This window comes from Cydia strobilella, chromosome 11, assembly GCF_947568885.1.
Source record: "Cydia strobilella chromosome 11, ilCydStro3.1, whole genome shotgun sequence".
Lineage (NCBI taxonomy): Eukaryota > Metazoa > Arthropoda > Insecta > Lepidoptera > Tortricidae > Cydia > Cydia strobilella.
This window is the reverse complement of record NC_086051.1, coordinates 2,122,160-2,143,831: the sequence shown is the minus strand read 5'-3', so window position 1 is coordinate 2,143,831 and position 21,672 is coordinate 2,122,160. Positions and strand designations below refer to the sequence as shown.

Below are 21,672 nucleotides of genomic sequence, written 5' to 3'. Positions count from 1 at the left end.
TGCCATCCTGCAGGTTGTGCCAGGTGCCGGGGAACTACAACAAGTAATGTACTAACCCGGACAGCGACCGTCTGGTTCTCATCTAAGTTGTTCCACTGATCACGTGCCAGCGTTGTGCCATCCTGCAGGTTGTACCAGGCGCCGGGGAAATAGGCGCGGGTGGTCCTGGCGCCCTGCTCTAGTATGGGCGATATCATGATGTACGGGCCTATGAGGAATTGGGCGTCGATGTCGTGGGTCACTGGGTTTTCGGGTGTTCTGAAAAGAGAATTTTCGTTAATGGTGCTTAATTACGTAATACGTACCTAGTAGCAAGGGTTCATCCATTAATTACGTCACACGAATTTCGAGGTTTTTTGACCCCTCCCCCCTCCTTGTCATACTTGTTCGCCATTGTCAAATCCCTCCCCCCCTGGTGTGACGTCACATTTTTTCAATTAAATCGGAAAATCGAACTAAGTATTATTAATAAATAAAAAAAATCTTTATTTCAGAACATTCAAGATTCCATACAATATTGTTAATATTTCATCCGAAATATTTTTGACAAAAGAAATATTAGTAATTTTATAACGCAAAACTGATTAGAAATGAAAATTAAACGATAAAAAAAATTGCGTAGTGGATGTTCGCTAAAGTGTTTTTTTTTTCAGCAATCTTACAACACCAAGTGGCAATTGACGAGAGCAAATGCAATGGCCAAGTCATTATAAGTATTAAATTAAAGATATCTAATATTGATACGGTTTTAACGTCCCCTGGCACTGACTAAAATAACCGACTTGGTATCACATTACATCTCAAAACTTTTTTGTAGTAGAAGTATTGCGTTGCGAGCCTTGCATCTTTTTGCATGTAATGTTCTTCTTCTTCTTCTTTTAAAATTATGGCTTCAGCCCAGTGGGACTATTTCGCCAGTATCAAGGTATTAAGAGGTTTAAAAACGACAAAAATTGTGCGGTTGTACAAGACAGTGTACGGTGATTTGTTAGCTCTTGTAAATCGATAGCTAGACTTTACAAGAAGCACGTGGACTACCGGCCGTTGACTCCAAGATGGTGGTTAAACGCGCTTCAAAATTAATTCTCCATTCACTGCACACTACCACATTAGTTTACTGTATAATAAGCTATCGATATTACACTTTAAACAATATTAATGAGCAAAAAACAAAGTAATTAATCACGATGCTAACTATCAAGATGGCGCTCGAACCGGAAGTCGCATGTAACGTTTTTGATGTAATAAATAACTTACTCGAAGAAGAGCGGTCTAGCGACAGTTTCCCCGGCCACGTGAGCGCGCCAGAATAACGTGTAGTAGTACGGCAGCAGGCGGTAGCGCGTGCGCAATGCTTGCTTGCTCGCCTCCACCACCTCCGGGCCCAAGCTGACTGGATCTTGGGGCTGCAATAGTACATTATTGTCGAGGCTCGGAAGTAGCTACTTGCTGGCTGAGGATTCGTTTTAAACGGACGACCTTGGGAATCCGTTTAATTGAATCCGAAGCCAGCAAGTAGCCTTCCAGCCGAGTAGTGCTTTTCTCAAAAACGGCGCAATAAATGCAAATATAATATAAGTTGTTATTCTTAGTTACTTTTAGTTTTACTTTTAATTGAATAATAATAATTGTTAATCTGATAATAAACAAACTATGAAATATAATAGGAATATTTTACAGAAGCAACGTTTTATTTTTTAAATTAAAAATGGAAGTGTATTTTTCTGCTGAAAATACGCCAACCTATTTAAGACACCTAAATAGTCGCGGTACCAACATTATAATAATAAGTACTGATCATCTGTTTGGCTGTTTAATGGACCTATGCCTTCATTTGATATGGCCACTTCAACTTTTAAAAAGTTTGGAACTCGACAAATAATGGAATTTGTATGCAACATTGCAGTCCCGAAATCGAGACTGCAATGTTTTTAACTTTTTAATTTTTTGACTGACCATAAACTACGCACTTCGCGACCTAATTTTTAACCTGCCACGTCGACTTTGCCGTCCATTTTTGAGAAAATAAACATTTTTTTTACATGCTAGAAATTTCCCGTTATAAGAGTAAAACAATGGTATGAAAAGCAATGTTTTAGCGTTTCATTAAGATTAAAAACTTACAAAAATGCATACCTAGCATAGACCTAGCATTACATAGATGAGCTATACGCGTGCGCCCGTGAGGGACAGAACATACGCAATGCGACAATATGATTGGTCGACTAGATTTGTAGCCCACCATAAACCATACAAAAAAAAAGTAAGACTGTGACAAGGACAAACAATAACAGCACTTTCTCTGCTACTCCTACTGAAACATACATAAGACTATCCCGTTCGGTCATTTCACCCCACCCCTCATTTCCGATCCAGTTATACTAGATTCATGATACCTACAGATTCGAAATGAGTAACATACGTTTAGAAAAAAACCGGACAAGTGCGAGTCGGACTCGCGCGCAGAGGGTTCCGTACTTTTTAGTATTTGTTGTTATAGCGGAAACAAAAATACATCATCTGTGAAAATTTGAACTGTCTAGCTATCACGGTTCATGAGATACAGCCTGGTGACAGACAGACAGACGGACAGCGGAGTCTTAGTAATAGGGTCCCGTCTTTATACTTTGGGTACGGAACCCTAAAAACAACTTCCGGAAAATTTATTTCAGCCATTCACCATCATTTAACGTAATTCGATGGCTTCTTAAATCATTCTTTTCACACCCTTAGGGTCGGTTGCACCAAACCGTCTGTCACCGTTTTACCGTTAGCTAAATTTTATTGTATGGAAAGTTTCATAGTTCTCTGCTGCTTGACGTTAATCAGTCTGTTAATTGTGGTTGGTGCAACTGGTCCTTAGTCTTAACAGGTAAGCAAACGTAAGATATTTTGCGCAACAATACTCACGATGGATCGATCAGAGTTGTGGTTCCGTGAGAAGGGATAGAAGGCCCCTAGCTGCATCCATCGCTTGCATAACTCAACAGTGGTGTCGCCGTTGAAACCGCAGATATCGGCGCCCATCATTGGTATGCCGAACAGGCTGAAGCTTAGGATTTCTGCAAACATATAAAATACATTCTTTAAATTAATTAGCGCCACTAGCATTATCCCACCAAAGAGGATATAATATATATAGTCCTCCTCAACGGTTTCGATGACGGCGACCTCAGCAATTATGGATTACGCCTATTATGGGCTCGAATGTGGCTGGCCAGGCCGAACTTGGTCTTAAAGACTCTATTGCAGGTGCTACAATAAAGTTGGCCAGACGCGTTATACGTATACGCGTACGAGGGCTTCGGTCTTTAATAGGGCTTCGGTCTTTAAATAATAGGATAGAGCGGTACCACAGAATAAGTAATAGTATTATGATACAGAACGGCCACGCCCCGCCCCGCCCCGACTCGAATGACCTCGCCCCGCGACAGTAATCTGGCGGACTTCTGGCGTGCTCTCAGTACTATTTTTAAGCAACTTACACTATGACGCATGACGCGTGTACGGACGTGCCGTTCACACATAGAAACGCGAGTGATTTTTGATGTATAGCGTGTCCGCCCTGTGGCGGTACTGTCATAGTAAATTTTGTAGCCACAGTAAATACACTGCCATGTATCGACACACGATTAAAACTAAAAATAAAAATATCAAAAAGTGTATTTAAATATGGATAAATGATTTTTTTATTGATATAATAATTTTTATATGATTTTGACCCATCTTCTTTCACTGATATGCGTTAAAATTGTTAAATAACAAAGAAACCGTCAATGCCATCTAAACGAGAATAGGCCAAAGGTGCTAGAACGTGGTGGCGCCATCATTCGAGAATCAAATTTTCTTGATTTACAAGGCACGTTTTTTCCTTAGACTGTATCGATCTTATACTGAGTTACATAGTCTTTGCTGCACAGCATAGAGTAACTTATACTAGAGCGGTACTGTCATAGTAAATTTTGTAACCCCAGTAAATTCACTGCCATCTGTCGACACACTTTAAAACTAAAAATAAATATTTATAAAAATACGATAAAATGTATTTAAATATGGATAAATGATTTTTTTATTTGCATTAATTATTTTTATATGATTTTGACCCATGTTCTTTCACTGGTATGCGTTAAAATTATAAATAACAAACGAAACAGTCAACGCCCTCTATACGAGTGTAGGCCAAAACTAGTGGCGCCATCTGATCGAGAATCAAATTTTCGTGATTTTCGAGGCACGTTTTTTCCTTAGACTGTATCCATCTATTACGGAGTTATATCTATCTTTGCTGCACAGAAATAAATATACCATAGAAGACGCACATGCATCTACTTCGCGTGTCCGAACCCCGACCAAACGTCGAGGTTGACCGTCGCTCTTTACAGTCCACGCCGCCGGTTGTTGCAGCCGGACGTCCGTGAAAACTTAAAAAATGCCTCGTTGCATGATAATTAACTGCAACAGCCCAAAAATTGCGAGCACCCAAAGGCAAGAACATATTTCCTATTACAGATAAATAATTCTAAAATTATATTATGCGTAAATTTGGTATGAAAAAGTCGTCACGCTTGGTTTCAATACAAATCGTGGTATTTGCGTCATCTAGCGTATAATATTATAGTTAACGCAATTTCTACTGAGCTCGTTCAAGTGAAGTAAGTACCTGTACTAACAATGGCATTCTGTTAAACAAAAGCCATTATTTCTTTTGTGTGAGCGCGTGGCCTTTGTGCCTGAGGCTCAAACACAATGGCCACGCGCTCAGGCACAAAAGAAATAATGGCTTTTGTTTAACAGAATGCCATTGTTAGTACAGGTAAGTGAACGAGCTCAGTAGAGATAGCGTTAACTATAACTCTGTGCTTTGCTGTCACGCACCGGGTATGGACATGGCCATGTCGTGCCATTCGCTGAACACGTCGCCGCTCCAGTGACCCGCGTAGCGTCCGGAACCCACGAAGGTGGAGCGGGAGATGATGAAGGGACGCTTACCACGGATCTCTGTTAGCGCGCTGTAACAAAATATGTTGATCACATATTTGACATTAAACAAGTGTCATTATGAAAGGCTAAGACAAAAAATATAAATAGGAGTTTCTAAAGTGAAAAACCGGCCAAGTGCGAGTCGGACTCGTGCACGATGGGTTCCGTACCATTACGCAAAAAAAATCACGTTTGTTGTATGGGAGCCCCACTTAAATATTAATTTTATCCTGTTTTTTAGTATTTGTTGTTATATCGGCAACAGAAATACATCATCAGTGAAAACTTGAACTGTCTAACTATCACGGTTCTTGAGATACAGCCCGATGACAGACGGACAGACAAACAGACAGCGGAGTCTTAGTAATAGGGTCCCGTTTTTACCATTTGGGTACGGAACCGTAAAAAAATTTTTTTTTGAAAATGGACTAAAATAAAATAATGCACTTTACGGCTCAGTGATGAGCGAACAGGGAAGCATCTAGCGTCTAGCGTTCAACGGATTTGAGCAGCGCGCACTGAGGCCGCTCGCATACGTTTACATTTGTACGCGTACACGTATTTGTATACGTTTACGTTTTTATTTCTTTGTTTGTATTTGTTTATGTGTATTTGTTTGCGTTTGTTTATGTTCTTGTACGCGCGGTTGCATTTGTATGGACGCCGTGGTCGCCGCCGCTGGAAATTCCACTCAATTTGTAACCTTACAGTTTGTTTTATCACACATCGGCTAAACACAAAAGATTGAGTGAGTTTTTTCTAGCAGTAGCACCAGGCCTCCTTCACTCGCTCAAAGCCACGCGCTATATGCCTACCGCTCGGCGTATCGTCGACGATATAATCGACAGAGGGCCGCCGAACGCCCGCCTGAGCACTCGCACCGCACGTTTCCCGCGCTTACGCTTCGAAATACCGAAACCACGTAATTATTGTGCAGTAGATGGGTGTAAAAGTCAAAAAACAAAAGAAAATTTGTCGTTTTTTTAGGGTTCCTTACCCAAAGGGTAAAAACGGCACCCTATTACCAAAGATAGATATAACTCCGTAATAGATGGATACAGTCTAAGGAAAAAACGTGCCTCGAAAATCAAGAAAATTTGATTCTCGTTCAGAGGGCGCTACTAGTTTTGGCCTACAGTCGTATAGATGGCGTTGACGGTTTCGTTTGTTATTTAACAATTTTAACGCATATCAGTGAAAGAACATGGGTCAAAATCATAAAAATAATTAATGCAAATAAAAAAAATCATTTATCTATATTTAAATACATTCTATCGTATTTTTATAAATCTTCATTTTTAGTTTTAAAGTGTGTCGACAGATGGCAGTGAATTTACTGGGGTTACAAAATTTACTATGACAGTACCGCTCTAGTATAAGTTACTCTATGCTATTACTAAGACTCCGCTGCCGCTGTCCGTCTGTCACCAGGCTGTATCTCATGAACCGTGACAGTTGAAATTTACACAGATGATGTATTTCTGTTGCCGCTATAACAACAAATACTAAAAAGTACGGAACCCTCGGTGGGCAAGTCCGACTCGCACTTGGCCGGTTTTTTCATTTCCGAGAGACGAAGAAAGGTGAGTAGTATTTAAAATCTATCTTTATGAATTTTGTCACTATTTATTTATTTGAACATAAGTAGATAAATCGTAAATTAAGGAGTTTTTTGAGTCAGGTATTATAAGTGTTGTTTTTAAATATTTGATTGACCAATATAAAATATAGTTGATTCGCAACATTCGTTTTATTACAATAATAACATAAGTAACAGTACAACCCTAGCGCATTCTTACGATGACGCGTTGGCACGTGGCTCGCACGGCGAGTAAGGCAGTCTCGGCTCTTTGTGCGCATACTTATGGTACATTTCTTCTCGTCCTGAGCAGCAGGTATTATTATTAAGATTTTGTAGGCTATTATAGAGTAGGTATTTTCGCTTTTGTATGGGAATGATGTATCTGTTACGTAGTAACTATTTATTAATCTGTGGTAGCACTAAACATTTATTAACTACCTAATATTATAAAACTATGAAAACGGATTATATCGCGTATATTGAATTTATAATACATCCCGACGTTTCGAACCCTTTACAGCGTTCGTGGTCAACGGGTGACTGAGGAAAAATTACAAAGTGCAAAAATACCCACATACTAAAATAATGAACAATCATAGACTACAAACTTTAAGGCTGGTACTCAGTAAGCGAGTACAAGTTGTGCCAATCTCTATAGGAGATGGTGCGTCCATACAAATGGTTTTGTTGCGGAGACCGTCGGCTCCCGATGCATGGGGCTTGTATTGGAGCTTGTATGTGAATGTCTTGCATGGCTACTCACAAGTCCGTGGCGACGGCTTCAGTGAGCGCGTACAAGTTGTGCCAGTCTCTATGGGAGCCGGCATAGTGTTGGGCATCCATACAAATGGTCTTAGAGCGGAGACCGTCTGCGCCGGATGTATGGGGCTTGTATGGGAGGTCCTCTGGGGCGCAGGAGCCGTGGAGGGGGCCGGATAGCATGTTGGATGGCTCGTTCATGTCCTGCCAGGGAAATATTTAATTTATACGTATTTAAAAGAAACATTAGAGGATTCGTTTTATATCTACGTATAAGGTATTTGTCAAAAAGACCAGCCCGCGCAGCATGGTTTCCCCTATCACTAAGTCCGTCACTTTCGCACTCACATACTTGTTAGAACGTGACAGGTATGGTGATAAGCGTACCGTGCTACGACTCCTGGATACTAATATTTAGGTATGTCCTACCGACTGCGCCATACAAAAATAATGTGTAATATTTTACATATTTTGTATGTTTAACATGTAGATTTTTTTTTACTTTTGTAAAAATATTGTAAAATGCTTAACGTAAGTTGGAAGATAAATAAAGAGCTGTGTAATGCTACCTGTTTAATTAAATATACACTGGTCAACCAACAGATACTGTAGGAGTGTAGGTAGTCTATAACAAAGTGATTCACAAGTTTCTTCTTCGAAAGAAAGGCATATCGTCATTATTATTCACAACGACGGGACTTAATCGCGTAAAATAAGTTTTAAATTTAATTCCGTCATTTCGAGGACGGCGTTGTCCCCGTGGTCTCGGAGAAGACTGGCTAAAGTTGACATCAACATCTTCTAGCCGCGCGAGTTTTTCAGACTACCCGCACTTGGTCTTGTTTATTAAATTGAACGTCGTCGTTGTGAATAATAACAAAGATATATATAACTCCGTAATAGATGGATACAGTCTAAGGAAAAAACGTGCCCCGAAAATCAAGAAAATTTGACTCTCGATCAGAGGGCGCTACTAGCTTTGTCCTACTGTCGTATAGATGGCGTTGACGGTTTCGTTTGTTATTTAACATTTTTTACGCATATCAGTGAAAGAACACGGGTCAAAATCATAAAAATAATTAATGCAAATAAAAAAAATCATTTATCTATATTTAAATACATTTTATCGTATTTTTATAAATCTTCATTTTTAGTTTTAAACTGTGTCGATAGATGGCAGTGAATTTACTGTGGTTACAAAATTTACTATGACAGTACCGCTCTAGTATAAGTTACTCTATGATAATAATGAGTAAAAATCGTGAAAGTTTAAAGCGGCATATCGTCATTCTTGTATTTTGTGAAAAAAATCGAATTTAATTGGTTAAGTAAAAAGTTTCACAAGTAAAATCTTGATCGAGGCCTGATTTCCTCCTACGCTGACGTCGGTCGAGCGTACCGTCGGAAAAAAAAATTGCCGCGGACGTCAGCGTCGCTGTGCGGGCCCATAGAACATTGTAGAAGTAGTAAACACTTATTGCACAAAACAAGTACATAACACAGAGAGAATACAGTAAATGTGTACAAAGGCGAACTTATCCCCTTAAGGGATCTCTTCCAGCTAACCTTTAAGTAACTGAGAGAGATACAAACGAAATGGTAGTCAAACTAAGATAATTTGTTGTGAAATAAAACTATGAAAACGGATTATATCGCGTATATTGAATTTATAATACATACGTTTCGAACCCTTTACAGCGTTCGTGGTCAACGGGTGACTCACCCGCTGTTACCCGTTGACCACGAACGCTGTAAGGGTTCGAAACGTCGGGATATATTATAAATTCAATATATGCGATATAATCTGTTTTCATACTTTTATTTCATGAGTAACTATCGCGGTAACCGAAAACAATATTATAATTTGTTGTGTTAATACGTACGCTCGACCGACGTCAGCGACCGATGTCAGCGTAGGAGGAAATCAAGTTTTAGTACTCACAATCCAGGCTCCGTCGAAAGGTACTTCCTTGTGTAAACTAGTCATCATCTCGACCCAATAAGCGGTGGCGCTGGGATGCGTGAAGTCTGGATATGCCGTCGATATCTTGTTCCACGTCTGTGACAAGTGAAAATATGCATAGAATGATGGTGTGACGTTTAAGATGCAGTAAGGTTAGGTTAGTTTTACTAACCTATCTATTTACTACCTAATAATATTGATTTATTTAATTTATTTATTTATTTCTTACTAGAAGTAAATAGATAAATTTACTTCTTACTAGAAGTAAATAGATTAATTTACAAAAAATGTTTAATAATAACTAAAATTTAAATATGTTCGACTAGGTCGTGAGTCGTTTTTAAATATTGTTTTTCGGAACTAATACAAGTGTACCGACAATATTAAAAGGGATTTCAAAATTTGTCATCAGGCCAATACAATCAGTCTTTTAACTTTGTTATGTTAGAATCAAGAATCAAATGTTTTATTCGTGATAAACTTAAAACTAAAATTACATACAGAAGTATAACTAAAGCTATAAGCATTTATAAAATAGGTAGGAGTTAAAGTTTACCACGAAAATGGTCTCGCCTCAGCATAATGCTGACCCGAAAGTCAGCGCTGATCTTCCGGCGAGACCATTTTGGGCCACGATCGCAGCCGTACCACACGGCCCAACCATAAGCTGAACGCAGCCTTTGCAGCGGCGACCAGCGCCATCTTGTCTACTGTCTATGGCAGTACTTGACAACGTCATTATTGACAACAACAAATGTATAACAAACGGCTATGCCGTACAACGCGATAATAGTTATTTGTTACAATTACAACTACTCACACAAATTGTATCATGTAAAATTTACTATTATTTTCAACTGCGGGATAGTTTTTAAGAAAAGATACCGCACTCTGACAGATTATAAAGATATCGTATAAAGATACAAGCAAATTTCATCCTTATTGTAAGCGAAAATGTGGTACCTTTCGCTTGAAAACGTCACAAATTATCAGGTAAATTTTATGTCCGGTTTAAGTAATTGTGGTTTACATACCTTTGCAATGAAAGGTTGTTTAGTAGAATTCTTGATGAAGATGTCCAGCGCCACGCCGCGGTCGAAGGGAGGGTACTCGCCGGGAGGCTCGCCCGCGCTCACGCCGGGATCTGGACCACAAACGGGGCATTTTTTTTTTTTATTATTTATTAAGAAACAAACAGTCTTATAAAACAGATGAGTATTTAAAGTAACATTTTTCTGGCAATAGACCTATAGTTTCTTATATGTAAACGACTATTAATAAAAACTTATTACTAAGTACAAATGACAAACAATACATGCATATTGTACATATAGTCCGACAAGAAATTGCAGAAAATTAATAAGAAGATGGGAATAATTTAGTACGGAGATTTTTTTTATTTTTTTATTATTTTCTATGAAAAGGGACCTTATTGTCGATGGCGCTTACGCCGCACAGCGTCGCGCGGCATTGTATTTATATATCGAAACATCGTTTATAATAGCGTAAGCGCCATCGACAAGTGATCGATAATAAGGTCCCATTTTATAGAAAATACCATAAATATTTTGATGATAAATGCAATACACTGATTTAAACTTTCACGATTTTTACTCATTATTATTTACAACGACGGGACTTAATCGCGTAAAATAAGTTTTAAATTTACCTCCGACGTTTCGAGGACGGCGTTGTCCCCGTGGTCTCGGAGAAGACTACTTAAAACTTATTTTACGCGATTAAGTCCCGTCGTTGTGAATAATAATGGCCAAATGCAATCTTACGTAAAGTGAATACAGTAGTATATCAAAATATTTAGATCGTGTCGATAGATGGCAGTGAATTTACTGTGGCTACAAAATTTACTATGACAGTACCGCTCTGTCCTATTATATCCTGTTTGATAGTACTCACCTATAAGCACTACGTAGTGCATCCCGTCTTTATGCAATTCGTCGACGAATTCTGGTAGACCGGCGTATTTCACCTTGTCGTACGTGAAGTCGTTTGAGTTGTTCATATAATCCAGATCGTTCCATTGGACATCCTGAGAAAATATTAAACAAATCGCTTAAGTAATCTAGCAAATTTTGTCTCTAAAAAAATACATGAGTGGTTATGACTTTGCACCTACATTTTTCAATTTGCGGTATTTTTATTTACAAATTATAACGGTTCAATAAGTTATAGACATTCTTTAAATCCAATTTAATTAATCCTAACAGGATAAGGTATATCTATGTCTGTAATTACTTTATGTAGCTTCAGATACCATAGTTAAAAAAATAAAGCGAATTTACGTTTTTCATACAAAACTTGTTCTTGCTCTATTTCATTTGTTTTATAAACTGGAGCTATATAAACGAATTACAGACCTAGATATACCTCATGTCATTGTATGTGCAAAGTTTCATTACAATCCAATACGTAGTTTTAAAATGAGAATGAAATTCGGCCGAGCTTGCCGGGGACTTAAGGCAACTTACAAATGGAATGCCAGCATCTCTATTCTTCTGCCACACGTCTCTAGTCACGTTCAAACTGCCGTAGACGAATCTGAAACAATGTGTTTGTAAATCAGATCAGAATTCAAGCAAATTGGTTTACGCATACATTATGATTTTATGATAGTGCGCGGCGACGCATTCCAAAGGGGATTATATGGCGCGGTCTGTACCATAGGTGGGTAATATAAGTATAGTGGTAGGTACTTAAGAGCGAAGAGCCGCCATACAAACTTTAAGCAGTCAGGCGTGACTCACTCCGCGCTACAAGTACCCGCGGCCGTCCCCAGTTCTGAGGCCTAGCCATAGTAGTTGCCGCGAACCGCTACGGAACGGACACCTGTTCGCGCTTGCGCCACCTAGCGGTCATATCTGTCGTAATAGACGCGTTTTACTAGACGTACATTGACCGGGATACAGACCAAAAGTAAAAGCGGCAAAAGGTAATCACGGTCTATATCCCGGTCAATGTAAGTCTAGTGTCTGTACCTAGTACTATTTATGTATTCTGTGGCAGAGTATCCAATATTGCGACACGGCCAAACAGCGTCACACAGCAGAAACAAAAACACAATTTGGTGGTAAAGGTTCCGTAGAGCGTTAGCTAAGACTGCTAAGAGTCTTACTTGACTGAGCCGCGAAGGACACAAACTGAAATCCACATAGTAATGTTAAAAACTGTAATAGATGTCATGTATTAAAGAAAAAGTGACGAAGCCCTCCAGTGGTGAAGGCCGGATTCGAACTGGCGTCTTTAGCTATCGCGGCTAACGCCATGAACCCCTAGGCCACCCCGCCACGGCGGTGCCCGTCCGAATTTCTCGACTATATGCCATCTTAGTAAGACTAGGCGTCTTTGACCAGCTCTAAGGGCAAGCAGTGCGCGCTCGCACCTCCTAAACGAACTCCTTACGGATTTACGTTGTAGCGAGAGAGACTGGTGCTGCCATCTATGAACAAGTTTGAGAACAAATATAATTATTTTATTAAATATTTTGATGTGTTTTTTTTAATGTAGTCACACTACTATATATAAATTCCGGGCACCGCCGTGGCGGGGTAGCCTAGGGGTTCATGGCGTTAGCCGCGATAGCTAAAGACGCCGGTTCGAATCCGGCCTTCACCACTGTAGGGCTTCGTCACTTTTTCTTTAATATATGACATCTATTACAGTTTTTACTTTATATATAGTAGTGTACTTTAAAAAACACAAACCAAAATATTTAATAAAATAATTGTATTTGTTCTCAAACTTGTCCACATAGTAATGGTTTGGTAGAGGTTAGCTACAACTTACTTGCAGAGGTGGAAGCCGAGCGCCCAGTACGGCGGCATGGCGGGCCGCCCGACTAGCCCCGTGTACTGCGCGGCCACCTGCGCGGGGGAGGGGCCGGCCAACAGGAACAGATTCAACACGCCGCCGGTACTTCGGTAGGTTATAGCTAGAACGGTTAGCTACAACTTACTTGCAGAGGTGGAAGCCGAGCGCCCAGTACGGCGGCATGGCGGGCCGCCCGACTAGCCCCGTGTACTGCGCGGCCACCTGCGCGGGGGAGGGGCCGGCCAACAGGAACAGATTCAACACGCCGCCGGTACTTCGGTAGGTTATAGCTAGAACGGTTAGCTACAACTTACTTGCAGAGGTGGAAGCCGAGCGCCCAGTACGGCGGCATGGCGGGCCGCCCGACTAGCCCCGTGTACTGCGCGGCCACCTGCGCGGGGGAGGGGCCGGCCAACAGGAACAGATTCAACACGCCGCCGGTACTTCGGTAGGTTATAGCTAGAACGGTTAGCTACAACTTACTTGCAGAGGTGGAAGCCGAGCGCCCAGTACGGCGGCATGGCGGGCCGCCCGACTAGCCCCGTGTACTGCGCGGCCACCTGCGCGGGGGAGGGGCCGGCCAACAGGAACAGATTCAACACGCCGCCGGTACTTCGGTAGGTTATAGCTAGAACGGTTAGCTACAACTTACTTGCAGAGGTGGAAGCCGAGCGCCCAGTACGGCGGCATGGCGGGCCGCCCGACTAGCCCCGTGTACTGCGCGGCCACCTGCGCGGGGGAGGGGCCGGCCAACAGGAACAGATTCAACACGCCGCCGGTACTTCGGTAGGTTATAGCCGGTGCTGGCTGGAGGATCACGTCTGGAAACAGAAGAACGGATTTCAACGAAATTACGTCGCAATAGCAATTCGTATTAAGATACACGCAAATTTCATCGTTATGGTAAACGACAAAGTGGTACCTTTTGCTTGAAAACGTCACATTTATACTGCAACCGTAAGTAGGCATTATCTCGTATAAAACAACTTGCTGTTGAATACAATAAAGAAAAAAAACATGCGATGTAAAATAGCCGAATAATGTAGATGAGTGACATGTTTAAGTAGAAAATATGCTTGAGACCAAAATGTCAACTTTAGAATTGTAACAGCTTTTTTTGTAATAAGTGGACACCGTGGGATTAAGTGTGATTGAAAATAATAAAGTTTGACATATCTATAATAATTCAATGTTTTTAAGAACAACAATAACCGCATCAATATATTACTCTGATGTTTAGATTAAGGTAATATTTGTAAATCTTAACAATATAAAAATGCTTGTTGCTAGGCCTATTTGAATAAGGAATATATTGACTAAGTTATTCACCCATGGCGTACGAGTTGAGCAGAAGCATGCCGTGGCTATTCCCGCTGGGCTCCAGGTTCAAGTAGAAGGGGTGGGTCCCGTACAAGTTTGTCTGTAATAAGAGTAGGGAACATTAACACAGATCCATGTTCCATACCGGCATAGGCCACGTAGAATATTTCAATAAAACCATGCTAATATTTTTTTATTTTTTTTAAACCTGACTTGGGCTCTATAACACTAGGGCGCTAGAGTACTAGAGCACTAGAGCGGCAATAGAGCGGTAGGACTGTGTGGGGGGAAGGTAGCCTGAGGAAAATCCAGGACCCTTCCGCATCACACGAGACGGTTTTGCTACGCTGATGAGAAGAGGGTATCATTTATTTGACTGACTAGCAAAGGGACATCATCAATGCCAGCCGCTGCATAGATCTGTAGGTCGTCCGCATAAAGATGGTAAGAGGATTTAAGGGACTGTGATACCATTAATGAAGATAGAGAAGAGTAGAGGGGAAAGCACTCCTCCCTGTGGAACACCAGCGAAGAGTTCGCGCCAATCCAAAAACCCATAATCGAGCATAACACGCTGGCGCCTACCATACAGAATCGCGGAACCAAGATAAGCTGTTATGGGAAAAATTTAAAGATCGATAGATAAAGAGTAAAATATCAAAGCCCACTGTATTAAATGCGCTACTAAAATCGAGAAGAACCAGAATAGACAGTTTTTTCTTTCGATATTAAGGCCAATGTCGTCGGTGACTTCAACCAGAGCGGTCATGTATGATAATTGATAGTAAATAAGGCAATTCACTCTTACCAGAATGAGACAGATAAACTCACGTTCTCAGTAGGCGCGGCGTCGTAGTTAAACATAGCGTACGTCTTCCAGTCCATGTCGTGTTTGAACCGGGACTGTCGCTCGCCGAGGCCGTAGATTTGAGAAGAGGGTAAAATGGCCGACAGTTGGAGGAATTTGTCGGATAGGATGAGACCGCCCACATCTTGAGTGTTTATACTGGAAAAAGTTCAATTTTTTAGCATAATAAACATAGATTCCATGAAAGTGTTATATCTGTCAGGCATGACTGAAATTACAAGAACGGGTAATAAAAGTCACGATATAGAGAGCTACAGTCTGGCAAAAAAGAGACTGTAGTGTCGTCCCTTTCAAATCAATCTAAGAAAAACGGGACGACACAGTGACTGTAAGTTACCAGTTTTCATCATTGCATGTGCGTTTAATTTTATTTTTCGCTTATTGATTTCCCTATAAATACTAGTATCAGAGAGGTATGGGCACTGTAAATGTCATCTCGCTTTGTGTGGTAGGGCACAGCACAGCGGATGTCATTCCAGATCTAGAGCAGACCCCAACTGGGGAAGTACCTCCACCTTACAGAAAACCGCAGCCAAATATCACTAGATCATATTGATTTGATACCCTAGGCGGTTTGATATGAAATATAGTGCATTGGATTACTGTTATACTGTGAAATGTAATAAATTAAAAATAAATATTGCGTGAAAAATTCATGTTTTTGTTTTATTGACGTACATTTTCAATTAATAACGATAACAACATAGGTATAGACCTATTACCGGTTTATCGTTTATACGTAAAAGCAAAAATAAACGAAACCGATACGTCTCAGCCTGACTCTGTGACAAATTTAATTTAGTTAATTAGTTACTTTCTTATCTACGGTATTTTCCGAAAACTCGACGTTCATTATATTTAGTGTGAAAAGAACATCGCTACTCTACGACGCATATTTTAAAAACGACCATATTTTAAAAAACAGACTTGATACTTGTTGAATACTTCACACTGCACCCACCTTAACAATTTCTGTTTGGCCCAGTGGTTGACTGGTAGAGAATGCCTCAAGGCATTAAGTCCGCCTTTTGTACTTGTTCTTGTGCAATAAAGTTTAAAATAAATAAATAAATAATACTTACAGGGTGACGTTATCAGAATTCCTTATGACCTTAAAGCCAACGGTAGCGCTCTCAATCTGCACGCGGTACTTGAGGTTGGAGATGGGCTCGGGGACCATGGGCATCTCGGGGTACGGAGGCTCGAAGCGCTTGTTTTCGGCGTCATAGATCTAATAACAGAAATACAGAACATTAAATGTAAGCATTACAATACACTTATTAATGTTGTTAGCAACACTGTTTGTAAGGATCATTATTTATTAATAGCTTATATTTTGATCATTCTTACTTTTACGATTAGCTTAAAAAAGAGTATCAGTTGACCCTTACTTGTCACTGGTTCCCGCCATCTTGAATTGTTATTAAAAGGCGGGTACACTGTGACAAGGGGCAGTTCGTCGACAGACGAGTTACAGTGTAGACGTCTTGGAATATTTATTGTAAATTGGTTGTTATTATGTTGGTAGCGAACGAATAATGTTAAAATATTGGTACAAGTATTAGTTTTCATCATCAACCCGGTGGTAACCTAACAATGTCAAAAACTGCCCCTGGTTCTAACCTACACCAAGCCTCGACAAGATACTGGCGAAAGAGACTCGGTGGGACTCATTTTTCTATTTATCTATTAAAAAAGTTCACATGGAAACTAGAACAGAATAGTCACTTCCATTTTTGTCAAGAAAAGTTACTGCATAATGTATTGAGTCGTACAGCGCCATCTCGTGAAGCTGTCAAATTCGAAGCGCCCACTTTAACCAATGAATCTTTGGTTTCGGTCATATTTACGAAGCGGTAAGTGTCGTATTGAGGAGAGTAGTAGATATATGGCACTGACGCATTGGTCACATTAGATGCAGGGTATCTCAGTCACAACCGACCTTGATCTGAAGAACATCATTGGACAGGTTCTTGAAGTCCATCCTGGCTATTTCGAAGTCGGCGGGGTAGCCGGAAGGCCACATGCGCTAGTAGTACGCTGTGGCACCGTGCTTAGTTTCGGCCATGTTTGCGCAAAGGTAAGTATCGTATTGAGGAGAGTTGTAGGAATATGGCACTGGCGCATTGACTACATTAGAAGTAAAATATATAGCAGTCACAACCGACCTTAATTTGAAGAACATCATCAGACAGGTATTTAAAGTCCATCCTGGCTATTTCGAAGTCGGCGGGGTAGCCAGAAGGCCGCATTCGCTGGTAGTACGCTGTGGCACCATGCTTAGTTTCAGTCATGTTCGCGAAACGGTATGTGTCGTATTGCGGAGGGTAGTAGCAGTATGGGGCGCCTTTGGTTTTCGCGGGGAGCCAGCAACAACCTGAAAGTAAATCATTTATTTACAATTAATTTGTGCTAATTCAGATTTAGAAGCAGGGTACAATCGCAATAAGGCTAAACCCATTTTGGTTACGTCCATGAAATGTTACAGTATGCTACTTGTATTAGGTTTTTTTTTATACCACGTCAGTGGCAATCAAGCATAGGGCCCGCCTGATGGTAAGCAGTTACCGTAGCCTATGGACGCCTGCAATACCAGAGATATTACACGCGCGTTGCCGACCCTTTAAAAACCTGTACCCTTTTTTTTGAAGAACCCCATACTGTAGCCCCTCGGGAAAACCTAGGTATTCCACTTCAAGTGATAATATTCGTTTTAATGGGGTAGATAAACTTGATGCGCCATACGCTTAAATAAATTGAAAAGTGCATGAATGTTGAATTTTAATGCTAGAAAATTATGATTTTAAATATATGTTTAAACATTCATCTACTAAGGCGTAATAAACTGTCTGACAGTTATTTATTACGCATTAGTAGATTCACTAGCCAACAAAGCCTTAAAAAAAGAATAAAATACATACCTCTTTGCACACAGTCCTTCTCATTACCACCATCTTGCGGGAAACAGTCAAACCTCATATTATCCTGGATCTGTGCACAGATGTCACTCATCACCTAAAATAATACAATAATGTGTATCTAAATAAAATATGTATATTTTTTATTTTATTTTATTTATTTGGAGATCCAACAGCTGTGACATTAACATAAAAATTATAGTTGATACAGGAAGCCAATTATAGGAACTCACAGGTAGTGACATGATACAAACTAATAGGTACTATACTAAGGTTGCGCACTATCGCAGCCACATATGTAAACAGAGCGTATACAAATGATAACTAATAAGGGAGTAACTAAAATACAAATTAACTTAGCAATGAAGACAAAAGGCAAGAAAAAAAAGAGAGTAATAAAGTAATTAGTATAGGCATTCAAGAAGGCGACAACACGCTCACTCCAAAGACTCAAAATATCATATATAATCAAAATATTTAGATCAGAACGGTTTCACTCACTATTATTTTTAGTCGCTTTTGGCGACATGTTTCGGATTCTTTGCACGACGTACAAGCGCCGCGGACACTCGTGCCTGAGGAAGGATTCCCAAAGAATCCGAAACATGTCGCCAAAAGCGACTAAAAATAATAGTGAGTGAAACCGTTCTGATCTAAATATTTTGAATTATATCTCACGATAGTTTAAGTTCGATGTCAATAATCAACTGAAATATAAACATCTTCACAGACATCTGGCACCAGCTCTTGTGTAAATTTTTATTAATGAAAATTTAATGTTGGGTCTTAATATTTTTTAGGATAACTGATTTTCAAAGCGGATTATTTCTTATGTTTCTATTGGCGGCTTTAAGGGGAAAATTAGATGGCGGGACGACTTGGAGGCATCTTACATAGGATGGTGGGAAATGACAAGCGACAGGGCTGAATGGATTATTATGGATTCTTTATTAATGACATTTTAATGTTGGGTCTTAATATTTTTTTAGGATAACTGATTTTCAAAGCGGATTATTTCTTATGTTTCTATTGGCGGATTTAAGGGAAAAATTTGATGGCGGGACGACTTGGAATTATCGCCCCCGACCATGAAAAAACGCCCGGTCGGTGATAAAGACAAAGCATGGCACTATTTTCTCTTTCCCCTTATAGGAATCGCAATAAGACTATCTTTCTCTATCAAAGAGTGTCAGGCCCTTGCTGCTGCTCGATGCAACGCTAGCGCAGCGACGCCATTTTCCATACCGCTTTTTTTTTATACCACGTCAGTGGCAATCAAGCATACGGCCCGCCTGATGGTAAGCAGTTACCGTAGCCTATGGACGCCTGCAACACCGGAGATATTACACGCTCGTTGCCGATCCTTTAAAAACCTGTACCAGTCTGGACAGACGCGTGTGAGGGGTCTCTTAAATGCAAGTACCTCGGGCGGCCGCTCTGTATACGCCTTCTTGTAGAGATCTGGCTTCTTTTTAGATAGTTCGGTCGCGTTTAGCTTGTTTTTCGTGCTCAGGTTGTTGTGGTCATGGTAGCGGAATTCCGGCAATATCTAAAAATAAGAAGAGGCAATAAAGTTGCGCGAGAATCATCTTCTCATTCTCGCATATTAATAATTAATAAGTTTGTCAAAAATTTAATTTTTTGTACAAGCGGTTATCGCCGACTGTACTCTTGTTACTTGTGCTTGTGTTGTGCTGTGTTGTTGTTGTTGTTGTTGTTGTGCTGTGTTGTGTCTGTCGTCTTCATACCACTCATAAACAGCAACAAATGAAGATTGCCAATTAAATTACGGGCCAGGAGACGGAGCATACATGGTCGCGATCCTCAGCAATGAGGGACCGAGGGTTTACTAATGTATTGCCAAAAATCGTTTCCCAAAGTATTACTTCCCAAACTATTTTACGCAAATTTCCATTTGGCAAAATTTCATTTCGCAAATTTTCATAATCCAACCTAGTACGTCATTTTCATTTCGCAATATGGGGTTGGGAAATGAAATGGTTGCGAAGTAAAAAACTTGCTAAAATTTCATTTGGGAAATGAAACTGATGCCATAAGTTTGTTGGGAAGTGAAATTTGGCGAAAAATATTTTGGCTAAACGGCGGTATCCCGGGACCGAGGAAAAAGAAGAAAAGTCATTAGCCCAAATACGACAACTAGTAACAGCTTTTGAAAGACGGATAAACAAGCTTTTTGATGATGTAAAGGCATTTATTTGTTTTGATAATAACCTTGTTTTTGACCCTGAATGTTATTACATCGTAATTAGTGCAACCGATCGTATCAACTGACTCGACCGATATTTGACTTTGCGTGTGACTTTTGTGGAAATTTTGTATTATTTGATTACTGAAGTGACATACACCCCAGGCCAAAAGTATGGAAACAAGCTTGTATTTCAATAGAAAAGTGTGATCTTTTAAGCGATGAATTTTATACTACTCATTGACAAGTTGGTAAAAATAATAATAGAACATTTTAAAAGTAAATTACTCTGGCTGTGATAGTTGCCAATTCAACATTTTGTCATGTAATTAAAGGGTAGGTAATTATGTAACTTTTTCCTACTTTATTTTTTTAGTTTTGATATTAAGCGTGTATTTTTAATCTTTTGGATTTGCCTAATGTAAGTCTTAGTTTACAAATATATACAACAAAGATAGAAACATGAGATATTAAAGAAAACAACGTTGTTTCCATACTTTTGGCCTGGGGTGTATGGAGAATTGGAGATACAAGAAAAAAGTATGTTCAATTTATTATTACGTATTTTACTATATTCGGTGTTATTTATTTTAAACCCCGAGTCCTCTACGCCAAAGATTTTAACGCTCAATATTTTGTCGGCCTTTAAGATGGGAGTACGGTTTTTTCTCTTCATTTGTCACTTGTTGAATCTTTCCTTACCTTTTCATATGTGATTGGAGTGGGTGGTTTCTTCACGTTGTCCGGATGTGCTCGCTCCCATAATCGTCTGTGGAAAATAAAAATAAACATTTATCATAAATTTCATAGAGTTTCGATATCGTAAATGAAGTTATAGTAGGTCAAACCAAATTGGCAGTAAATAAGAACCAAAAAAACTATACTCATCCTTTTTAGGGTTCCGTACCTCAAAAGGAAAAAAACGGAACCCTTATAGGATCACTCGTGCGTCTGTCTGTCTGTCCGTCTGTCACAGCCAATTTTCTCCGAAACTACTGGACCAATTAAGTTGAAATTTGGTATACATATGTAAGTTTGTGACCCAAAGACGGACTTGTAACGTAAACAAATGAATTATAAACACGGGGGCCACTTTCGGGGGGTAAATGAGAAAATGAAAAATAAAGTTTTTCAAACTATATCGTGTTACATATCAAATGAAAGAGCTCATTATGAGAATCTCAAATATATATTTTTTATAATTTTAGGATAAACAGTTTAGAAGTTATTCAAGAAAATAGGCAAAAAATG

At 39.8% G+C, this 21,672-nt stretch overlaps 2 protein-coding genes across 2 annotated transcripts in view; one reads left to right on the top strand and one right to left on the bottom strand.

Annotated features, from left to right (window-relative positions):
* Positions 1-6,540, top strand: part of LOC134745411 (reticulon-4-interacting protein 1, mitochondrial) — a 128,381-nt gene extending 121,841 nt beyond the window's left edge. Inside the window, exon 9 of the mRNA XM_063679451.1 lies at positions 6,494-6,540. The gene's annotated coding sequence lies outside the window, so the exon portion shown is untranslated. The remainder of the gene's footprint in view (positions 1-6,493) is intronic.
* The window catches only part of LOC134745358 (raf homolog serine/threonine-protein kinase Raf), a 51,219-nt gene that overhangs the window by 12,104 nt on the left and 17,443 nt on the right, over positions 1-21,672 (bottom strand). The window contains exons 3-19 of the mRNA XM_063679385.1: positions 21,124-21,190; positions 19,639-19,764; positions 18,219-18,312; positions 17,466-17,674; positions 16,380-16,528; positions 15,261-15,435; positions 14,439-14,529; positions 13,762-13,930; positions 11,771-11,840; positions 11,199-11,331; positions 10,319-10,428; positions 9,264-9,380; positions 7,326-7,525; positions 4,876-5,009; positions 2,911-3,062; positions 1,258-1,406; positions 57-258 (exon numbers count right to left, since the gene is read on the bottom strand). Of these exons, the coding sequence (XP_063535455.1) occupies positions 57-258; positions 1,258-1,406; positions 2,911-3,062; positions 4,876-5,009; positions 7,326-7,525; positions 9,264-9,380; positions 10,319-10,428; positions 11,199-11,331; positions 11,771-11,840; positions 13,762-13,930; positions 14,439-14,529; positions 15,261-15,435; positions 16,380-16,528; positions 17,466-17,674; positions 18,219-18,312; positions 19,639-19,764; positions 21,124-21,190 (2,347 nt within the window). The remainder of the gene's footprint in view (positions 1-56; positions 259-1,257; positions 1,407-2,910; positions 3,063-4,875; positions 5,010-7,325; positions 7,526-9,263; positions 9,381-10,318; positions 10,429-11,198; positions 11,332-11,770; positions 11,841-13,761; positions 13,931-14,438; positions 14,530-15,260; positions 15,436-16,379; positions 16,529-17,465; positions 17,675-18,218; positions 18,313-19,638; positions 19,765-21,123; positions 21,191-21,672) is intronic.